This window comes from Amyelois transitella, chromosome Z, assembly GCF_032362555.1.
Source record: "Amyelois transitella isolate CPQ chromosome Z, ilAmyTran1.1, whole genome shotgun sequence".
Taxonomy (NCBI): Eukaryota; Metazoa; Arthropoda; class Insecta; order Lepidoptera; family Pyralidae; genus Amyelois; species Amyelois transitella.
In genome coordinates, this window is record NC_083535.1 from 3420272 (window position 1) to 3443790 (window position 23519).

Below are 23519 nucleotides of genomic sequence, written 5' to 3' on the forward strand. Positions count from 1 at the left end.
GGAGTCTGGCGGTCTGCCATACGCTGGGATTTATCACTTAATTTTAAAGTAAACGGTACGTTTTTAATTTTACGCTTCAAATGAAAATTAAGTGCATAGATAGCGAAATAACATACGAGTATAATCATATCTATAACATTCAGCTCAACTGTATGGATTTATCTGAATAAAAGAGTGTAAATAGAGTTGTGGTTTGTGTAAAAATTTGATGTTAGCGGTAACTGTCACCATTGTATGAAAAAATTTAATGGCATTTTAAACTTATGAGTTAACGTTGCGTTACAGTTTTGGTACACGTTACAAGTTTGGTGCAACTCAAGTCATGGGTCGATCCCTGGTCATCGGTACCAGATAGAATGTTCTTAATGACTGCAGTTTTATTTTTACATTCTTATCATAAAATATAGTAGTATTATTATATTCGATATCACAATACAATATATATATATATATATATATGTATATATATACTCGTAGAAATTTATTTCTTCGGAGAATTAAAAGATAAATTGTATACAGGATTTATTTTTGTTTTCATTTTAGGTTTTTAAAAGGGAATTTTTGTTAAAATTATAATTGTTCTATAAATTTTTATATATACTTAGAAAGTATAAAATATAATACACAAATAATGTAAGTACCTGTATGTTTTAAAATGAGAGTGTAAAGATATCATACATACATTTAAAAAAAAATTGGTGATTAGGCATGGTATAAAAAAGATAAATAATAAAATCTAGACAAAATACTTAATGTTAAGCAGAATAAGCATCAAATAAAATAATGTAACTTACTCTTCCAGGTCCATTTGATAAATGGCATAATAAACCGCTAAAATAAAAGGAAATATTTGAAAAAATCTTCACAACACCGTTTTTTACTAAAATATATTGTCTTTATGAGAACTCTTACATCTTACATATACGTTGGGCTTCATGGTACTCGTTTTAAGAAGCTTATTTGTCTCATATGTTATTATCTAAAGACTAGAAAATATCACTAACTCGTTAGTCGTTCACTATAATAAATCTTTTAGAATTTTTATAAGAACAAGATGATGGCATCTTTCTACAATTTATTACTTTTTCAAAATCTTAAAACATCTCCCAAACATAGTGAAATAAAAATTAATAACAATTTAATATCGTTTGTTCATTTAACTTAGCCTAATATGTACAGAACCACTTGCACTAGATCGCCTCTTACTGTATAATATCACAAGGATCGTCTATCTCGATTGAACTCTAGTCCGTTGCAAAAAGAGAAACAAAACACTATCATATAGTCATTGGTCACCGCACAGCTCGTCCCTTTCATCGTCCTTTCCACCTGAAATTACCGAAAATCAACATAAAAGAAACAAATAATACTAAACTAAAAACATGCGATCAAATCAAATGTGAGAAGCTTTGAGATTCATGCAGCAAAATAAACGGTCGACATATAACTATGTCGTCAAAGTGCTTTAACGGGAAAATGTTGTCGTGTAATGGCAATGATGAAGGGGATATTGTCGCGGGACTTACTCAAGTAGGGCTCGCCCATAGTACCAGGTAGGTAAGGGCAGCTGGTGACATGGTTGAAGTTCTGCGACTGCATCTCCTCCTGGTCGGTCTCGCGATGGTAGAAGTAGTTGAAGTTGGAGACGATGACCGGCACCGGCAGCGCGATGGTGAGCACGCCGGCGATAGCACACAGGGACCCCACGATCTTCCCCCACACTCCGACTGGCCTATATCAGAAAAACACAATCAGTTTTAATGGAACATTGTGCTGAAAGAGATGCGACGAATGGCAGACAAGTTAAAGGCGAATCGAAATATTTATATTTTTTTAAATTGTTTAACATTTTGATGAACAAGGTTTGATGTAAAATCTTACCACGTCGGCTGAATCATTTAAGATGCTATCGAAAAAATAAATCAATTCTGTTTAAGACTTAATTAATTTTCTGTATATTTTTTGAACTTTTATTTATTTATATATTAATGGAATATCTTATCTCGTAATAATCCAACGACGTGGATTTGCATAGAAAATAAGAATTTTGTTGTATGAATATTACAATTTTTTGAAGAGCCATTGCGCATCGTCTTTAGACAAAGAAATAATTTGAATTGCTACTACCTATATTAATATTAAACTATGATTAGAGATATTTATGTTCATGCGTTAAATTACTTGTTTGTACGTACCCGCCCGGAACCATCTACTAAGTACAATGACACAAACAACATCAAAAATGTGCTCATAACTAAATATTAATGAAGACCGTAGGAAACTGCGAATTGAATCAATCGGACAAATTATTTATTTTAAGACCATTCGCACAGCATATTCTGGGTAGAACGCAAGCAATACAATTTCATCCATCACCACACATACTCGCCAGCGTGTTACAGTTTCCTGCAACGAATAGTTATCGCATAGCAGTTCGTCTTACAAAATGTAGACTAACAATAGTATTTAGTTTAAAAACCATACTTGTCCCAAATAGATCCACACCTAGTGTGTTATTAATAATTGTCGATGCAGATTTATCTCGGGCAAATAATGGTTATAACCAAATGATAACGTTTGTCCACATTATTTGAATAGACGTTTGGTTTGTGTTTATCGCCAGCTGTGAAATTCAGTTGAAAAACTAAGCCTGCAATGAAATCATGTTAGTTACCTTATTCTGTTTTTGACATACAAAATTTGTAAACCCAATTAAGCAAATCTATTAACTTCTTAAAAAGCATGTGTAGAAATTGGTACAACACCAATGCCCTTAACAAGCTAATGGATTAGTACTAAAAAGGGCTTACGCTTAAGCTTTGTCAAAACAGAATAGATCCAGGGAACATTCATCATTCAAAAGCTTAGCTCTTCGTACCGTTTCACAAAATATCATAACTGAACTGAAAAAAATCGAATTAAAGTTTAAACTAATACTAACAAATAATCCTATTCATTCATGGACCACTTTGTAGTCATGCAGTTTTACGTCTAACATTCAATGGATGCATGTGCACGATGTACCTCTATCGAAAATGGTGTGAAGCTACCACGAGAAGCCAATGACAAAATTAAAGCAACGATCTGAACAACAATTTTACATAGTAGCAGTAAGGCGTAAAATTCACCACATAGTACGAATGGGACTAAAACAGAGAGGTGGGCATTCCAAAATAACTGGACGGAGAGAGAGAGTGATAGACGAAATCAAAGTCAGAAATCGTATCAACTGGATACACACAAGCAAAATTAATGTAATGCTCTCTATGAAATCATGATGGAGAAGGATGCAAGAGATGATCACCATTTTCAATGAGCTAATGAACATTATGACACGTCCACAACACCAATAAGGATCATAGGTAGGTACACATATTTTTAGCGGAAGCGTTACAGAGGAGCATACATTCTTTGGATAATGGTTTCAGTACATCGACAAGTCACTTCAACTTGACAGCTGTGGTTTTGATATAACCCAGCAGCATCTGCTAAAGTGTTATCACAACGAAAGCTTGCTCTCTCTCAATAAATATACGCTTTGGGAAGGGCGATTGTCACACCGACGACGGGCCATTTGGAATACGATACGCCAATGGAAAATTTTACAGCTACGCTTCCATGTAAAATTGTAAGAATTCAGGAAGATTTGATGACAAAGGACTAAAATAATAATAAGACAATAAGGAACGTTCTTAAACGTGCAATTTTTCTTAGAGTGAATAAAAAGTGATGTGATCGGTTAAGTTCTAAGCGAACCGACGATAAAATCAAACTAAAGCATAAATAGTTACATGATGAGGCGAAATAAATCACAATAGTGTTAAAATGCCAATGTAGGGTAGTTGTAGGATAAAATGAAATGACGAGAAGGCAAAGATGAAGTTTAGGGTGAAGTCGCTGTATCATACGTCATGTCTCCGTATCCTACGGTCGTCATTGTCACGACCGCCCACCAAAACGCATCAGGTATGGATTTGAAGAAGCTGTTCTCACTTCCTGCCTCAGCGAAGTACACCGCAGATGAAAACAGCACCACACCTTTAAGAACAAGCACACACCAACGGAGAATACAGTGCGACATACAGTGGCGAGAGCGGGGCGAGCGGGCGGGGCAGGGGCGGGTCTGCGACGCGGGTTACCTCATGTCTCCATAGCCGACGGTGGTCATCGTAATTACTGCCCACCAAAAAGCGTCAGGGATAGAGGAAAAATTTGTATCGGGGCAATCTTTGTCCGCAAAGAATACGGCACTGGAGAACACGACCACTCCTGCGAACACAAAATATATTGTGCACGCAACTCGTGGTGGCCCGCGCCGCGGAAGCGCCTGCTCAGGCGACGCCACGCGTCACGCCGGGCCTCCGGGAATTCCTTCTCTGTGGGCGACCTTCAGACCTCGATAGCACGGCTTTATAAAGCATTGCTTTTTTATCAAAGAAGCATTAATATGTATAACCTTATTGACATAAAGATATACAATGTTGAGCAGATATATATTGAGCGCCGCCCAAACCGTAACCCTTATTTTGGGTTTATGTAAAGTTCAATTTTTATTTCAATTAATATGGAAGTGGACGGCGCAGAAAATAATATTTTATACATATTTAAATAGCGCCTATCATAATAAAGACAAAAACTGAACTTCGTTGCAAAAATGTTATACATAGCGCATTTGAATACAATATTATAATGTGTCGAAATATTGGAATAGTGAAAGATCCACTTACCGATGAACAGGAAAAATATCAAAAGCCCGAGCTCGCGCATTGATGCCTTAAGTGTCCTGCCAAGGATCTGTAGACCCTTGGAGTGGCGCGACAGTTTGAAGATACGGAAGACACGTACGAGACGAATCACCCGCAAGATAGCGAGACTCATGGCTTGGTTGGTGGACTTGTCTTGAGGAGATACCGGCGCTCGAGGCAGATTCAATGTATCTTCTTCTTCTGCCACTACAGTTGCCAGGGTGATGAAGTAAGGGATAATAGCTATTATATCTATAATATTCATCACGTCCCTAAAGAAATTGAACTTGTTCGGACAAGCCAAAAACCGCACTATCAACTCGAATGTAAACCAAATGATACACAGCGTTTCAATCAGGAAGAAGGGGTCAGTAATGTCGGGGACCTCGTCTTCTTCGATTTTAGTGCCGTTGGTTGTGGTGTTGAAGACCTTGTAGTGCTTGAATTCTGGGAGGGTTTCCAGGCAGAAGATGACAATCGAGAGCAGGATGACGAAGACCGAGATGATGGCGACGACGCGGGCGGCCTGGGAGCTCTCAGGGTACTCGAAAAGCAGCCAGATTTTGCGCTGGCGTTCGTTGGATGGCAGAGGCTTCTCCTCCTCCTTAATGAAACCCTCGTCCTCCCTAGAAAATATTCATAGTTATTATGTTAAACTATATTATAAAAATTTCGACAATTATATAAAGACCTTACCGGAATTTGTTTGTGGCCTGTTCCCCAAGTTCGTAGAATTTAATCTCTTCCGAGAACACGTCGAGAGGAACGTTTACTGGTCGACGTAACCGTCCCCCGCTCTGGTAATAATACAGGATCGCGTCGAACGAGGGGCGATTTCGGTCGAAGAAGTATTCGTTCCTGTATTAAAAATTAAGTAAGTCAATTCAACAAAATAAAGTTGGTTTTATAAGAGAGAATGTTAAAAATTGCACAGTGGAGATGAAGTTGATGCCCGTATGATTCGTACTTATTGTGAAAAGTCTCCATACTGTGGCTCAGAACCAAATGTTTTGGTTTTGATAGCGGTCAAGAAATGATATGAGTTTATTAAGTTCATTATAAAATTTTGTATCATCGAATAATATCCCATAACACTAGTCTTGATCTTAATTCGGGGCTAGCTCAATACACAGACTGTCCCTTATTTACTCGTATTTATTTGCTTAACAAACTTACCTCAGTGGATCAAAGTATCTTATCCTGCGGGACGGATCCCCCAGGAGTGTCTCTGGGAACTGGTTCAGGGTCCTTAGCTGGGTCTCGAACTTCAGCCCGCTGACCTAAGACCAAAGCACAAATATTAGTCACGATGATTAGACTTTCTGATTGGAAGAAAATTTACTCACATGAGTATAATACTGAGTTCTTGAGGAAAAACTGTGTTAGTACTACATCAGTAGAAGAGCAACACTCCAAATCAATTTATGGACATAATAGGATAATATTAGGATAGTAGGTAAATAAGATAAACTTCATACCATAATCTAGTCTTGGTTTAGGGACAACAGTCGCTGTGAGTAAAAATCAGTGAACTTTTTCAAATCATTAAGTCTCCTGTCATTATCATCGGATAGTGATAATGACAGGAGACCACGTCGCACCGACAACGCCAGGGTCGGCTATGCTAAATGAGAGTGTCTTAACTCGCGACTTGTTTATTCCGATTGGTTTCTATACAGATACGACGACACCAGAACTTGGATTTAGCGTTGATTATTATTTACATATTTATTTGCGATATTTCGCTTCTCATTTCGAAACTTTATACTTATATATTACGATAACGTCCTGACGCGTCACGACACGACACGCCAGACAAATATAAATCCGCCTTTAGAGGACTAAGCATTAGAGGACTCTCGCGCAACCAACGAAAAATCCCGCAATTACCGTTTCCAGGTAATATTGGGTAATTCTCTCTGAGTTCACCCGTAGACCACATAAAGAAACTGTGAACAGTGGTTTGGGCAGCGCGTTGTTTAAATATACAGTTGGACATTTGAGTTACACTTATTATGAGCACTGCACTGTCATCGCACCGCTAACCGCGTAAATTGGTTTAACGAGACGCTGACCCAGCGTTCACACGGTTTCTTTCGGACGTAACTGCGGTTGGCAGTGGCCGCTTCCAAAAATACATTTTATTGTGTGCTGTTCAAGGGCGCAGCGTGTTCAGTGCAGTCCAGGCAACAAATATCAGCTTTATGAAGTGATTTTAATTAATTTTCCAACGGTACGGAGCGTAAATGTGACCGCTAATGGTTCCGCTCTAAGGTCGAGATTTAACGAGTGCGCCGATGACGAGGGTGATGGCGAAACGTGCGCGTGCGCCGGGCACGACGACTCGTCGTTTATCAACTACCCACTAAAAGGGTTACGTATTAATGTATGAACATTATTGTTTTATGGGGGCCTAGCTCAATTTGTGTGACTTATTATTATTTATAACATACCTACATTTATATGATTGTGATTATATGAAATAAACCTATGTCATTGTTATTTTAAGTTCAATTAATTTTATTTGAGTTTTCTATATAAACATTATTTGGCCACACTCATTGCATTGATCCATACTCAATATAAAGAGTATGGATCAATGCAATGATATTTCATACTTGCAAACATTATTGTAGAAGTATTCTATAATAAAGTTAAAATGCATATTTGCATCATGTATTTTGTTTTTTTATTTCGCATTTGAATTTAACGAGCGGTCGAGTGTCAATTCATTACATAAGTAGTATTACTTCTATGTTTGAAAATATTATCCTCATAAACTAGAGTTGTTAAAATATAATTACATAGTGGCCAGCAGTTAACACTAGATACATATAACGCAGGATTTGTTGAGTGGATGTTTCTGGCTCGCGCTGAAAGATGACGGATAAGCGACCGGGCGAGGCCATCGTAAATATTTTAGTATAATGTTCCTATTTACATCCATAAAAATAAATAAATATTTATGCACACGCCAGTCTGCTATAATATTCATCTCCGTTGAAAATTAAATATGTTCTACCAGTACTACGAGTATCTATATACACTGGTTCAGCTGAAAGTGGCCTTTCCGATTCGAAACTGTTGACCCAGTCTGTCTCGTAAGTTATAAATACGTGGTATAGGTACGTATATAGTACTAACGTTCTTTTTAACTTGAAATATTGGATTAAATTCTTAGCCATGTTCCATGTGAATGTAAATAAATAAAGTCGAAGTGTCTGGTTGTGATATAATATCAGCCAAGGACACGCAATAAAATTATTTTTAAAATGGTCGGTAACTTTTTGCGCGTATTATTATGTATGTTATAAAAATGTTAAATCATTGCAAGAAAATGCCTTGAGAACAGTAGTATATTTTATATTGGATGTTTAGTGTCTTAAACAAAACAAGGTATCAATAGATTTCTCTTGGCGACCAATATTTTTGGGACTGTAATACCTACAGAATGAGCCATATAGAGTTTTTTTATGGACCAGTGGAAAGAAAAGAATTGAATACATACATACAGGCTGCTATTGGCCTAAATAGAAATAAATCTCTAGCGTTCTAATAATTACGTTGAATTTAATAGCTCTGCATATAAAGTTGACATACTAATGAAAACGAATAATACTCCTGTGAAATTCTAAACTAAATTGGTCTAAATTTTTAACCTTCTGGCTAAAAATAGGGTTGTTATAAGCGGTGTTTGCGAAAGGTCAGACATTTTTTGTATGATCCATACGTTAAAAGTATTCTGTACTATATACAAGGTTCTGCAACATCCAATATTCGTAAACTATAATAACTGCCGATAAACTATGTGGTTTCCGGCATAGTTGAATAGTACCTACGCGCGTACGTAAAAGACGAATGAAAAAGAGTGACGACTGCATGAAGTATTCGGAAAGCTGACCTTAGCGACTAATTTTATGATTATTATTGTTTATATTAATTTATGATTGTCATACTTAACCACGCAAAGTGAAACACTAAATCCTCGTCCCCGTAAGTTTTAATATATTTTTATAAATCTTATTTTTGTATGCTTTTCGTTAGAATAATCAGATTTTGATAAGGTTTTTCCAAAGGTAGGAAAGCAACGCCAGAGAAAGACGGCCTTTGGATTGCCATAGTTTAACCGAGCATGTAGATCAAGACCAAAATTTTAGGAAATATTTAAAAGTAAAGGAAATACAAACTGAATAAGAGAGAGTTAGTATTAGAAATATCGGCGAATGACTGAGGGCACAACTGGAAATACACATTGAATGAGAGAGAGAGAGAGAGTATTACTGTAGCTGCAAGTGTACCATACATGCATAGAAAAAATCACTTCCCTAGAGACTACACCATTTCACTTGCCACAATCCCTGCATACTTCTTTCGCTTCATCTACATTCAAAGCTCTCTTCGCGCAAGTTCCGCGGTTTCGGGTACTGGCAAGTGTACCAATCCGTCGCAGATCCACGTAACAAACAGCTGGTCGGACGCTGCACGTAAACCCGAAGATCTTGAAATACAACGATTCACGAATCGGCTTTAATTAGAACGTGGCCGGTACGGGAAGGTGTCTTTCTATTTATAGCGGCCGAAAACTAAAATAACAATATTGAAAGTATTTAAGCTGTATTAAAGAAAATGGTGCCGTAAACGTATGATAAAAATTAAAAGGCCTTCTTATCCGTACCAACTGTACTGAGAAAGTTAACGCTAAAAGACAAGGCGAAGTGAGCAATTTATTCGGTCATGGAATAAAATCCAAAATAATCCGGTAATGAATAAATTTTTCTTACTCACTGAAAGTTGATTCAGAGCATTTAAATCGCAAAGAGAATTCATTAACCCGTTATAAATGTAATGAAAAAGGCTTTTAACTGATTAATTTAATAATTATTTACATTTGGTATTTTAGCGAATGTTCAAGACCTGTTTAACTGTTATTTTAAACGGAAACGTTCCGGGAAAATACGCAAATTAAGCGATTGTTTCGCCCAATTTATTGTCCATTATTCGCGAGTTAACTCTAATAATGCTTTGAACGAGGACCTCCCACGTACGAAAATGGTAAATAAATTTTACTTTATAGATAATAATTTCAAGTGGCACGTTTTAGCTAAGGAACAAAAATCGCTACCTACTTCTTTTTAGAAGATTTTAAAGTGAACTGTTACTATATTTAAAACTTTATCGTAAAATCATTATAATTACTGCCAGCCAGCGGACATTATTATAATTTGAAAACATTTATGCGTTTACATACTGATATTATGTGATCGTATTCACGGGTATTTCAAAAATTCGCCATATAAATACAAAATAGTTGCAGGTATATTTTTGCAAATACTATCATTAAATGTAAGATCGACATCTTATGAGTTTACCTTAAAGCCTAAGCTAAGAGTTTCTAATCAACAAACTTTGAAACTTCGGAGGAGCTACTATAACGACAAGGTTCAACTTGTTTAACTATACATAATTGACTACTTGCTTACATGTCTGTTACTGAGCTCGTGTTAAGAAGTTTAGTCAACTATGCGAGGCTGGTAGTTCGATACTTCCATGATAGTTCGCCACGGCATGTAGTATGCTTTTTGCATAGTTTGTATGTTAATTGAAGCTTGCATAGTTGTTTGATTTTGTTAAATAATTATCACTGTTACGCATATCAGGAATTTCTTACACCTGCAACGTACATATACATATGTTGATTCGGGATACGCTCCCGTGAGGGGCTTTACAATGACCGTTATTTTTCACTTTTGCGAGTGTTTCTTTTTTTATTCCTCTCATGACGTCCAGGTCCTCATCTCATACGAGAAGAGCAAAAATTCTAACCATGGTTACGATCCTGAATCTGGTACCTCGCGTTATTTACGTGACGCGACTCACATCAGACCTCTGTATTCGAAACTCTATGAAAAGTTCCGTACATCACTAAAAAAGTAAGTACCTATTGTAAAATGTACATGTCAAAGATGTAAAAACTGTGAACAACCTTGAATAACCATTTTTCCATCACCAAAATTTTGAAAGCTATGTAATGTTGTTGTTATTATTATATATATTTATTTAATTTGGGCCCCTACATTTTAAACATACACAAGTTAACTATTTCATCGTTGGCTTACATATCAAAACCACATGTTGTCTGGTTGTTTTATTTGTGGTTCTGTCCGTTTAATACCTCCTGAACCACAAGAGATAATTTATTTGCCAAAAGAGAGACAAGGACAAAGACAGGGACATAAGTTATATTAGACAAAGTAATTTAGTTAATTAAAATCGCAAGTTTGGATTGTTAGGCGGACCAAAGAGAATTTTAATTCTTCTTCTTATGTATCCTAATTTATTATTTTTCTGAAAGTAACCCCAAACCTCTCTTTACATTGGTAATTAATTATTCTTTTGTTTCAAAAACTTCATTACCTTCTAGGCTAATGAAATAAATTTGAATATGTATTAAAATTCTTCAAAAGTAACGAATTCGGTGTGTTTGAGGCCTCAGGTTCGAAGACTAAAATTATTAAAATTAATAATTGTATTAAATTATCGTTACCCGTTAAGTATAACTTGAAGCAAATACTATACTTTAGACTAGCTTTTAAATAATAAAATACTTTAATACATAAGACACTTTAGGCTATGTGAATTACTATAGTTCATAAGACGTAAACGTGCAGAACAAATCGATGATTTTTAAATTCTGGTTCTCTATATAAACTGGTATCAGCTAATATGGAGATAATAATCTCCATTGATTCTGGAATATGTGGTCATATGCAGAAGGCGCTATTTCCCACCTCCCGCTTAATCCCTTAATCGCCGCTTACGGTAGCCACGGGATACATAGGGTGGTGCCGGCACCACATGGACTATAAGTGTTAGATTCATATAATACTCGTATTTAAGTGACTACAGCCGGCAGCTTTTTTTAAAAATAAAAACATGAATAAGTAAAACTCTTTTTACATTCATAAAACTCATACGTAACTTCATGACCGACTGACAGACAACGTAAGCCCAAATCGATTAGAGATTTGAAATTTTGCAAGTAAGTTTAAGCTAGGTTCCTGAAGGGGTTTAAGGGTGCAGTAAGAGAGGATTTCCCAATTTTTTCTTAATATAGACTAAACAGGATTTTTCTCTTTACGGGAGCGGAGTCGCGGGCGTACCTAGTTAAATATAAATAAACTGTACTCACGTTTATCACCACTCTCTCGCAGAAGTCGTGGTCGTGCTGGATCGGTTCGAATGTTATCACTCCTCCCTGGGGCGGGCGGCCCGCCTCCTCCTCCTGGTTGCACAACTTTGGTAGCGACCTGGGAACAAAGTCATTATTTAATACATCATATACGAGGACTAAGTATAGATTAGGTTAAAAACATAATTTTTGTGCAACAAAGTTTTAAGTACAAATTGTCTTGGAAAATTTGTTCAACCTACCCTACCGGAAAAGGAGCGCGATTGAAATTAAATGCAAAAATATATGTTATTATGCGAAGAAATGAATCGATTCTGCTATAATTGAAAAGGCCGCGAGTCACCAACGTGCTCAAATACGCGATCTCGTGAAGAGTCCTCCAATACTCGTACACCGCTATATCGCTGGTATAGCTTTAATTTCACCCCTATTAAGGTTTGGCGAGATTGCCTTGTAATTAAGACTGGGCAGAGATGTCAATCAAGCTGCATTTTTAATTACACTGTGGATGAAGTGCTTCAATCGGTCCATCAATTAATTAACAAGCTGGCCAAAGGACTTGTTCATTAAAATTTGATCCACGGATGATTGCCTTACAAAATGATGATGTTGACAATTAATTGCCAATTAAGGATACGTAATAAGTATTTTTGTTGAATCGTCATTTTCCGTAATTATTTTTGTATAATCGTCATTCTACGTAAGGTCATTTTCCTCCTGGCCGTAGTCCCTGTTATATCCTCCCTCACCTCTCTAAAGCGGAGAACGGGGAGCGCCTTTGATGTGAGGTTAACTTTTTCGTTGGAACGAATTTATCATTTCGTATACAACCAAATAAACAATCTGAGCAACCTTTATAAAAGAAAAATAAAACTAAGAATCGAAACATATTCAGTTTGTTGAAACAGCAAATCACAAGAATGTTGAAGCGTCCATTTATGCGCCGTCACGACTTTCAAGTCCAAGAGGGGTTCAGAAGTGGCATTTGTAAAGTGCTGAGCGATCTAATTCAGCAGTGGGCTGCAGTGGTTGTTTTTCTAAAGCTCCTTATCCACTGGATAGCTGGATGGTATCCAATGACACTCGAGATAACGCCACAAAGGTGCTTTATCGGCTGACAACGTCATGTTGGCTGGCACCCGTGTCGACAAAGGGAATTTAACCGAGAAAGTGTTGATAAAACACGGTCGTAGCGGGTAAAGGTGTTTTCTTTGTTATAGTTTGATGGAATAAATGTTAAAATAAAGCAGGGAAAATTTTAAGAATAATTTTTGAACGGAAGTCAGAGCGAAATTACCAATGCAAGTATTATTAGACAATGAACAAATGCAAAGAATTTTGTATTTCATCTAAATACTAGCTTTTCATTTTGCTAATGAGGGTTGCCAGAGCAATCGACCGGGCAGGCCCTGGTTTCAAACTCACATGCTTTTATAGAGATATGATATTTATTTAAAATTTTCTTTTTTGCAAACCAGAGTGCGGATACTGAATATATTTCTGGTATTGTTACTTAATAAAAACCATCTGAACCTAACTGCTAAGTCTCCTAAGCTATCACTTAAGAGAGAGTGGCGCCAGCTCAGGCCACAGATCTTGCCCTGGCCCTGGTCAGTGCGGTTGCACGTAAACAAACTTATATACTTACCCACAATACGTAGTACATGTGCGATGCTAAATATAAGTGCCGAGAAACGAAACTCAGATTTATTGGATAAGTGATTTCGAGTCGGCCGTATCTTAAAACAATCGTGTGGCGTGTTATTGGTCGTCGAAATTTACACCCTGCAATTATGTGTTTTGCATTTTGATAGTTTTGTATTTTAAAGATTTCAATATTCATCCAAACATCAAACCAAACTGTTCTACTACTTCGTTCGAGTTAGTCGCACCATTTGCTACGTCTCAAAATTAAAAATTATATTATAAAATTACTTTTGATAAAATTATTTGTACAGCATTGTATTATTTTGTATGACTAGTTAAGTTTAGTTTTGTTGACGGTCTAAGGATAACCAATATATTGTTTATGTTTTTAGACTTTTAATTAAGGGTCAAAAGAGTAAATCTATAAAAAAAATTGTGTATGGATTACAATAGTACGATGATGTAGAACGAATTCTAAAACACTGGTACACTTTACTGTGAGTAGCATTAGTTTCAACGTCGAGTGAAAACGGCGAAACAGCATTAAGAGTTAAAATAGGACACAAAGGGACTTCCACAATGTTCCTTTAAAACTTACTTCGCTTTCCTGCCCTCGAGGGAAATAGTCATGACATATACATTCATACGTATAATTACTTTGTACATCACGCATAGCTTTTGTTTGTATGTGTTACATTAGAACTGGATGTACACATTTAGAACAGACACAATTTCCATCAAGATATTATTAGACTAACCTTATTTTAGCGGTTAGCAAGATTTGTTTTAGACAATGAACAATTTCAGAGAATTTCGGTTTCCACTAGACACTAGATACACACACATGCTAATCACAAAGGTTGTCAGAGCAATTGACCTCGCACGCTCTGGTTTAATTTGACCGTTTAACTACACAAGAAATACAACATATTTTGTTACTAATTATTATTTAATTTTATGCAAACGCACTGCGTGTATGAAAATGCAGCAGTGTACGAAAATGTTACTAGTATTGTTGCCATATTCAACTCTACATTTAAAAGCATCTTGCTTTATGATAAATAAACATATCTGTAATTGCCAGGCAGCGAAAGCCGTTAGGAAAATATAGAGAAGAATTCTGCAAATTCAACTGAAATGTACCTTACCATTACAATGATACAATATTAGATACAAAATTAAAAGGGCAACTGAGGTCAAATGGGACTCCGATTTTATTGAGAAATCAAATTTAGAGTTTGATTAAGACAATTGCATGAAATTCAATAACTCAAACCGCAACTAACTTATAAATCGCACTACGTCGCGTCGTGTCGTGTCTCAAGTCAATGCGTTCTGAGTAAGCCATCACATGCGCTCGGTTACCGTGCCGTCTTTTAGCTGTCAATTTTTGGCAACTTTTCCCCGTCTCCCTCGTACCACGAATGTGTTCCACACTGACTACACTACATTTTCCACGTGCTTGTACTATAAACTACTAGGTTCAGTTAATAAACGTGTTTGTAAATACAGTGGATGTGAGAATTTCATGGCTCAAATCAATATCGAGATGAAGGAAAGTTTATTATGACCGGTTTTACGAAACTACAAAGGCGTGAATGGCGTGATGTGTACGTAGTACGGAATTGGTCTGTACGTATTGTGTTTATAAGCTAGTTTGAAGTTTTCTTCAACTTCTTCTTTAAAAAAAATGTGTTAAGTCTGATTTTTGTATTCGTTTACATATATTTGTATAAAACTAGTTTTCGCTCACGGCGCCGCCCGCGTGGGTAATACCTTATTTTAATTCAGTACCGATATGCATAAAAAAATTAATGGAAATCAGTTAAGTGGTTTTTACGTGAATGACGAACAAAAATACTTACACATTTAATATTTTTATATGGATTTCAATTACTCCTCGTATTTCTGTTCCTGAAATTTTTGTCAGTGGAAACTGTTACTTGGCCTTGTTTCCTTTTGTCGTAGCTCATTATTTTTAGCTGTAAGTTTTTATTTTCTAAAAACTAAAAAATATTAATATAAACTCGAATCTTACTTAATTTTTTAAACTGTGTCGCAGCATTAAATCTCGCTAATTAGGTATTTACTCTTTGGCACATTGAACAATTTAGGAATCTGTACTAGAAATGGTATGTTACATACAAATAATAATCAGTATGTTACTGTGATCATAGAGTAATTGGTAAAATTACAGGACAACAGAAATGACAAGAAATTATGTAACAACGTTTTGCAATGCACGCAGTTTGTCTCTGGGACGCAGCTAATAAAATTATGGTGCCGCAACCATCAGTTGCAACGTCACAGAACCAGTACTGACCACTTCTATAGTCTTATATTATTCCGAATTCTATGACTGTAACAGACAAAAGGAACATTCGGTGTCACATGAGCGCTATAAGGGTGTCATATGGCATAGCAAAATGTGTCATGTCACTTTGTGTTTGTGACAGCGCGAGCCGAGGTAATGCGAAGTAATACGATATTCCGGAATGAAACTATTTTTATACCGAGACATTTGCATTTTATATTACTTAAGAGAGTCGGTGGGCTAACGGTTAAAGTGCTCCAATAAAAGTACAGGTTCTAATAAACATATATATATATATATGAAAAGGGTCAGGTCAAAAGTACCCGAAACCGCCGAGCTTGCATGAAGAGAGTTATGAATGTGGATGAAGCGAAGGAAATATGCAGAGATCGTGGCAAGTGGAAAGAGGTAGTCTCTGCCTACCCCTCCGAGAAAGAGGCGTGATTTTATGTATGTATGTATGTATATGAAAAGATGACTGATTGATCTATCAACGCACAGCCCAAACATCAATCAATCATCATTATTGAAGCAATCGAGCTGAAATTTGCCAAACAGATTCCTTTCTTGGCGGGTGCCTACATCTTAACAACTGTTAAGATGTAGGCACCCGCCAAGAAAGGAATTCTGGAAATTATTGCGGGAACGGGGTATCGGGATTAATTTTTTAGTTTAAGAGCCCCTTGCGTTTTTTAATTAATGACTCTTTTGTAAGTCATGTAAATCAATTTAAATTACCTCTGCATTCAGGAAACTGAATGTGTAATGGTTCAGGGTCTCCGTACATGAGTTGCGGAGGTCGGTTGGAGTTGCTTACAATCCCGATTTATCCAATCCATATAGTGGTTATAGGACATCGGGCTTCCATGAGGTGATGACGCGACCGGGACTACCGCCTACTAGATGATAATTATAATTAGCACGTGAGTGAAGTCGCGGGTGGACGTTAAGTGAATCATAATAATGTACAGTCCATCAAATTATTCTAACCATGGTCGCGAAAAGATTTCGTCAGGCTCGCCACCACGCGCGATACTATCCGATTTTGACTGTACAGTCAACAACGCAACGCAACAAAATTACGATATGTTCCCGCCTTTTTATCCTTCATATGACTCATCTAAGGATCTTCTTTCCTTTTGTATTCCTGTCCCCATATCTTTTATTGTTTTTCATTATAGCATTTTCTTATTGCGCTGTTTCTTATCTTTTTACTTAATTCATACCGATTATAACAAGGTTATCTCTTATTACTACCGCGTTTGTTCATGTACAAAGTAATATAAGAAACATTAAATATAGCTAATTTATAAACTTGTGATTCTTCTTTAAGGCGATGGGCTAGCAACCCGTCACTATTTGAATCTCAATTCTATCATTAAGCCATACAGCTGAACGTGGCCTGTCTTTTCAAGACTGTTGGCCTCTGTCTACCCCGTAAGGGATAAAGACGTGATCATATGTATGTATGTATTAAGTATAGCTACCGAACTAGATAACAAAAAGAGCTAAAACTTTATGTTGTCGACTGTACCTGTCATATAAATAGAACAATTTCATAGATGTTTATCAGTCGGAAAAGTGCGGCGACGTCACTCAAGAGTATTTTAAATTGGTCGGCATCACATCTGGCGCGAAGGACACCACTCGCCACTCGTTCAGTGCCCCCCGGGCTAAACAAAAAACGGTTCATCTCGATCTACTAATATTATAAATAAGAGAATGTGTTTGTACGTTTATTTATTGGTTACTTTTTTGTGCTGCGTGTGTTTGCGCTCAGACTAAAAGAGATTGTAATGGATGAGTATGATAAATTGCAAAATTATTGGTGTTAGAGTTTCTGCTTTTACTTCTTGCGGAATTTAAGAACAGGACTCAAATATTGCGCCGACCCAATGTCAAGAGGTAAAAAGGATGACAATATTTTTTTTTCTTATACTATACTGCTTTTGTGTCATTTATCATTATTTTCAAGCAAAGTTAGACTCACGATTTGATTTTTTTACCACATAATTAGTTCCTTTTGCAACGTTTCCCTTTAAACTTGACATAATGTTTGCTTGTTTAATCTGCTTTTATTCATACTTTAGACATTACTTTTTCACACAAACACAAGAATTTTTCAATTCATACTAAAAAAGATTAATTATATTAAAAATACTGAGAACGAACTAGTGATATGATAGTGGTAGTAATTTCCCGAGATTTGTTACAACTCGCCACTAATTTAAAGATCGTAGCATTCGTAGCTGGTCTACGATATGCCTGCTACGAAGTTACGATTTAGGGTAAATGGAATGAAATGCAGTTTGAATACCAGCTACGAAACGAGTAGGGTTACCAACTGTGTGCATCAAAAATCCGGAAGGTTGCGCCAGCTCCATTTTTTTTGTCAAAAGTTTTTTGTAACGAACGGGCTTTTATTTTTGGTGATCTTATGTTCCGCTCTATGACTCGTTTTTTCTTTGAATAACGTTTATTACTTTACAAAAAACTAACACATTTAGCGAGTAGCAAAGTGAAGAGACGAAAACACCTGGAGGTATAAGCTGCGTTCCTGAACCCGGGAGATAATGCAAACATATTTTTTATTTAACGGAGATTCCCGGAATTCTGCAAAGGTTGGCAACCCTAGCTACGAGCCGAAATCCCACTGCAATTTGTTCGCTGTATTCACTTCAGCGGTCAAACAGACTAAAAGCAACCCTCATCTTTTGCTTTAAAGCGCAAATTACTTCGCACCTAATGTGACCCAATAATTTGGTGGTCACAAGTGAACGTGTGTTTCCAGCTATCTGCTATAGTATAAGTGTATATATGTGTAGAAAGAAAATATAGCGATTTGGGGTACGACTAGTTGCTGCCTACGACTTTGTCTGCGTGCTTCAATCTATTTGTGAATTGAACAAGAGTACCTACATTATATGAACTTGTTTTGTTTAGTTCCTATATAGTTAGGTGTAATGTAAGGGTACCATTTTTTACTATTAATGGGCCAAATTGATGTCTCGATATAAGGAAATTTTTGGAGTACCCGTAATCGTCGAGCAGAATTCTGAAATCTCCTACTCCTGTAGGATACAGGCGTGATGGTCTGTATGTATTTCAATCTGCAGTGTGGTTTTCGGCACTTTAGAATAGGACGACTTCATCTCTTTTCCATGTCAAAAACAATTTTCAGATTAAATTAAACATACTTATTTGTCAATAAAATGGTTTGAATCTGTTAAGTAGTTTAACTTCTAAGTACAAAATTTCATTACGTGGATTTATTTCTTAGCGGAAGATTTTCTTAAAATAATTAGTTTCTCGAAATAACATTATAATTTTCAAATCATAAAGAGAACTGATATGTATTTTTGTTTGTCACAGGAAAAAGTATTAAATCAGTTTTGAACTGATTTAATTCTTCTGGAAGTCAGAGTAAAAAAAGAATGAAAAAAGTCGAAGAAACGTTCGTGCAAAAGCCAGCAATATGTACTTAATCCAAGACCGGATTATGACTCTTCTACGGCTGTATAAAACATTTTATATACAACAAGCTCCTATCGGTTGCGTAAATATTTGTTATTAAAAATTGTTGGCTGGATTTGTGCCGAATAGAAACGTGACGCGGCGCCAGAGATGGGTATTACGAGAACGTTTGGAGATCCAAAGCTTAAGACTTAGACGTCCTAAAATAGGCCTGTTGATATTTCGCAGATGTAAACAATATAAGTTTTTGTATATAATAACACGTGTATCTTCTTCCTCTTGGCAATAGACCCGGTGGAATTCTTATCTCTTTGAGAAGCTCGGGGTTGTGCCTTTGAATATGATCCCTGGGTTGTAAGCTCCCGTCTGACCTCCGAAATTTTTTGCAGGTGTAGCTAACCCATATAGCTAAGTATTACAAGGAAGATTCGAGATTCAAAGCTGGAGACTTGGACGTCTTAAACAGGCCTGTTTTATATTTGCAGATATAAACACTCCTGGCGGTAGTCCCGGTTAATCCACCCTCACCTCTCGATTTGTAAAGATAAATCTATTTAGGAAGACTAATTATGTCATCTAAATTGGATTAAAATTAAGCCAATGTCTGTTAACAGCCAGATGATTAGCTATTAATGGCAGGCACTGTCGTATTTTACTACTCAACCGAGCTAACGCACGATTTGTAAATTTTATTAATACTGATGACATACTTGATTCTCGTGTAATAATTATAGATTCAATAGGTATGGTACTTCGGTATAAAATCGAATATCATTGTTTTGTATTTGCATTATTTACATAATACGGCGTAAAATGGAAAACATTAACTATGAATTAAAATTTGCGGTTAGTTCCGCATATTCCTATAAACGGTGCATGGAATCTGACGCATTATTGGGAACCATTTAATGCGATTGCAGTTGCGGTTGACCAAGCACGTTTACTGAATCGTTCACTGTGAATGCGGCGTTTAATGTGAAATCTGAGTTAATCCGTAGTTGAATATTTATTGTTTATCCCTTTTGGGGTAGACAGGGAGAATAAGGCAAAGAATCGATGACCATGCTTAGTGAGATGGTTAACTGGTGGATAAAATACTTAGACACATATTTTATTGAATAAGATAATTGCGAAAAATCTTATTACATATTTCGGCATGGTACCTATGTTAGTTTTTCGAACTTGCTCTGTCAATTTCTATTTTAGGATACTCCTACACACTATCTGATTACGTGTTATTCGATGTTCTTTTATTATTTCTAAAACCTGCCACTACCTTCTGCATGCTTATAATGCTTTCCCTCACCAAATACATAATTGTCAATACCACATTCAAATTATATCATCTTTGTACTTTGGCCCATATAAAAGCAAGTATTACTTAAATGTTGATCACAAAAGCAATTTTTCCCCGTAAACGTATACCAGGAAGGCAGACCATTATTGCATCGCAGTAAAACGAATCGAAACTCAAATATCCGGAGTTGGTGCGGCGGTAATCAAAACGAAACGCCGCTTTGTTTAGTTTCGAGTTTCCATTACAATTTCACGGAAACTTCTGTAAGTTTAAATCAATTCACAGCATATAATTAAAAAGAATTTTCAGCTTTATTCGTCCAGCTCTTGATTAGTTTCTTTAAATTACAGTTTTCACAGTTAAACAGTCGGACCGATTCGAATGAAATTTTGTATGCATACAGTTGAAAATCTGCGTACAAATATGGGAATTATTTTTCGTAAATCCACCCTTGAAATACAAAAATCAACTAAAACGCGGACAGAGCTCATCTTATTATCTCAACCACTGTTTTTTTTTTAACAGTAGTTGAGTTTAGTGTAGTACACTTTTACTTACATGAAACAGCTCCTGTTTGACTTTCGACTTATAATGGTTCTTTAGTTTTTATTTATTGAAATAATTCGTTGTTAAATATATTTCAGATACATTTTATAATCCCAGAATTTGAAGTTAAATAAAACGGCCCACGACTAGTAAGTTATTACATTTAAAGTTTTGACTTTTAGTCATTCCGCACCGTCGGTTATTTAATTTGGCGGAAGAGGAAAATTGAATAAAGCCTTGCCATTCCCGGCTTTTATTTATCTTTGGGCGGCAAATTGGAATTATTAAAATTTATTGGAGCTACGGCCCCATTTTCTGGGCTCGGCTGTTGTTGAAGACAGGATGAATAAATGATGTTGTTTGTACAATTCCGGCATTGCCAAAGGTAATGAGCGACCACCGTGAGAGCGAACCATATGACTTTCTTTTGTTTTGCACCTTGTACCGAAAAATAAATACATTTTGAAATCATAATTAATTACAAAAGAAAAAAAAGCAACCATCAGGCATGCTTTTCGACCGTTACATTACAATGTACTTATTTCTTAAAAATTAATGTAAAAATTACGTTAGGTCAAGACATGCACTAAAAAAATACTAAAATGTTTTATAAATAATTTACATTACCTCTTCTCGGTTAAAGGAAACATTGAACTTGGTATTCACAAACTTTATTTATAAACAATAAACAAATTCTTTGGCGTGTCCGACCGGATCGTTCTCAATATATGAAATGTATAACAAATGAGCTCATTCATTAATCCAAATATAATTATTGTTTAAATACAATATTACTGATAACACAATCAATCCATATCATGGTACCCTACGGGACCTTTTATCGGTTACCATGTTAATTATGTAGTGTAATATTAAACATAGAATACTTAAGTATGACTAGAAAGTATTGGCAATTTTAAACATAAAATGTATTTTATTAATTCAAAAAACTTTCTTCCTTCAAATAAGAATTTTTAATTATCTCTTCGTATCTTTTTGCTGCGAGTAATATTTTTTTTTTAAATTCGGACTTCAAAATGTTCGATTTAATAAAAATTCTCATACTTTTTTTTTCGGGGTCTCAATTGCTCTTTTAACCCGTGGCAGGCTCTGGCCATGAATTCTACTATAGAACTTTACTACATATATCAGTTTTAATAATGATCTCTTTATTTATGAATTCAGCGAGATTCCAGGAATTCAAAGCGTGGCTTTCCTCTGTGACTTCAGCATTGTAACAATAAATGTTTCTTTTGCTATATTGTTGTTTGACCTTTGTCTAGATAAAATACCTCATGCAGGTATTCTATCTACGACGCACTTGACCCAGATAAGCTTTCTGTGTTGTAATGTTTTTAGTTTCTTATCTTGTCAATTTTATTATTAATCTCAGGAATTATGTAAGTTGTTGATCCTATTTTAGCTTTTGAGTTACGAAGGTCAGACGACACTCGATCTGTGTTTTTTTATGTAATGTATAAAGTAACCGGGTATAAATTCAGATTATGACTGTAAACATGGTACGATTTTCGGCTAGTTATAATATATCTTTCCTTAAAATAGCGACCCGCACCGGCTTTGCAGGATATAAACCTCCCTCAGAAAACCCTCTTTCCAACATTTTAAACAGGAACTAAATCCGTCCAAAACTTTTTCCGAGATTAGCGCATACATGTAGACGGAGAAAATATGAAGACTTTACTTTATTATATGAAGTGAAGTGAAAGTTAAGTAATGATAAAACTTATAATTATGTATCTTATATTATTAATTTTCCCAAAATGTATATTTATTACAGATATCTTTAAGCTTTTTATTCAATCAAAATTTTAAAGTAATATTTTAGTGAGAGTAAGAGAGTGCCATCTAATTTAATATTGTCGTAAATTGGTGCTTTCAAGATTTCCAGGTCAACGGAGACTCGCCAGGCGCCGTAAATTGAATTGACTCGAAGCTGACACCAAAGAAGTGAGCTAAGGGCTCTAAACCAGTAATAAGCTCTACAAAATGCAGCCAATGAGATGCAAGTGGGCCACGGAGGCTTCCTCTACTGAAAAGACATATTTCTAAAGGATTATTTTAAGCTTACCTTCAAGCGACATTTATTTTTTGTTGTAGAAACTTATAAATGTAAACATACCGTTCCTACAACATTATTTGCTACCTTTTCATCATAAGAGTTTATTTCTTGTTTCATTCTTAGAATTCACAAATAGTGTATGTTGATCTTTACTGTCGGTCATTTTCCTTGCACATAATGGTGTATGTATATATATAAAAATACCCCCCGCAAGGGACTATATAATC

The 23519-nt window shown here is 35.9% G+C and overlaps 1 protein-coding gene across 3 annotated transcripts in view; it reads right to left on the bottom strand.

Annotated features, from left to right (window-relative positions):
- The window catches only part of LOC106130476 (potassium voltage-gated channel protein Shaker), a 234429-nt gene that overhangs the window by 16721 nt on the left and 194189 nt on the right, over positions 1–23519 (bottom strand). Inside the window, exons 2-8 of one of the 3 annotated variants that reach the window (XM_060953460.1) lie at positions 11935–12052; positions 5922–6025; positions 5442–5603; positions 4728–5371; positions 3909–4038; positions 1527–1732; positions 901–1329 (exon numbers count right to left, since the gene is read on the bottom strand). In XM_060953460.1, the coding sequence (XP_060809443.1) occupies positions 1286–1329; positions 1527–1732; positions 3909–4038; positions 4728–5371; positions 5442–5603; positions 5922–6025; positions 11935–12052 (1408 nt within the window). In that variant the 3' untranslated portion in view covers positions 901–1285. Of the gene's footprint in view, positions 1–900; positions 1330–1526; positions 1733–3908; positions 4039–4139; positions 4270–4727; positions 5372–5441; positions 5604–5921; positions 6026–11934; positions 12053–23519 lie in introns of those variants that run through there. The other 2 variants (XM_060953462.1, XM_060953463.1) reach the window with 2 other exon arrangements.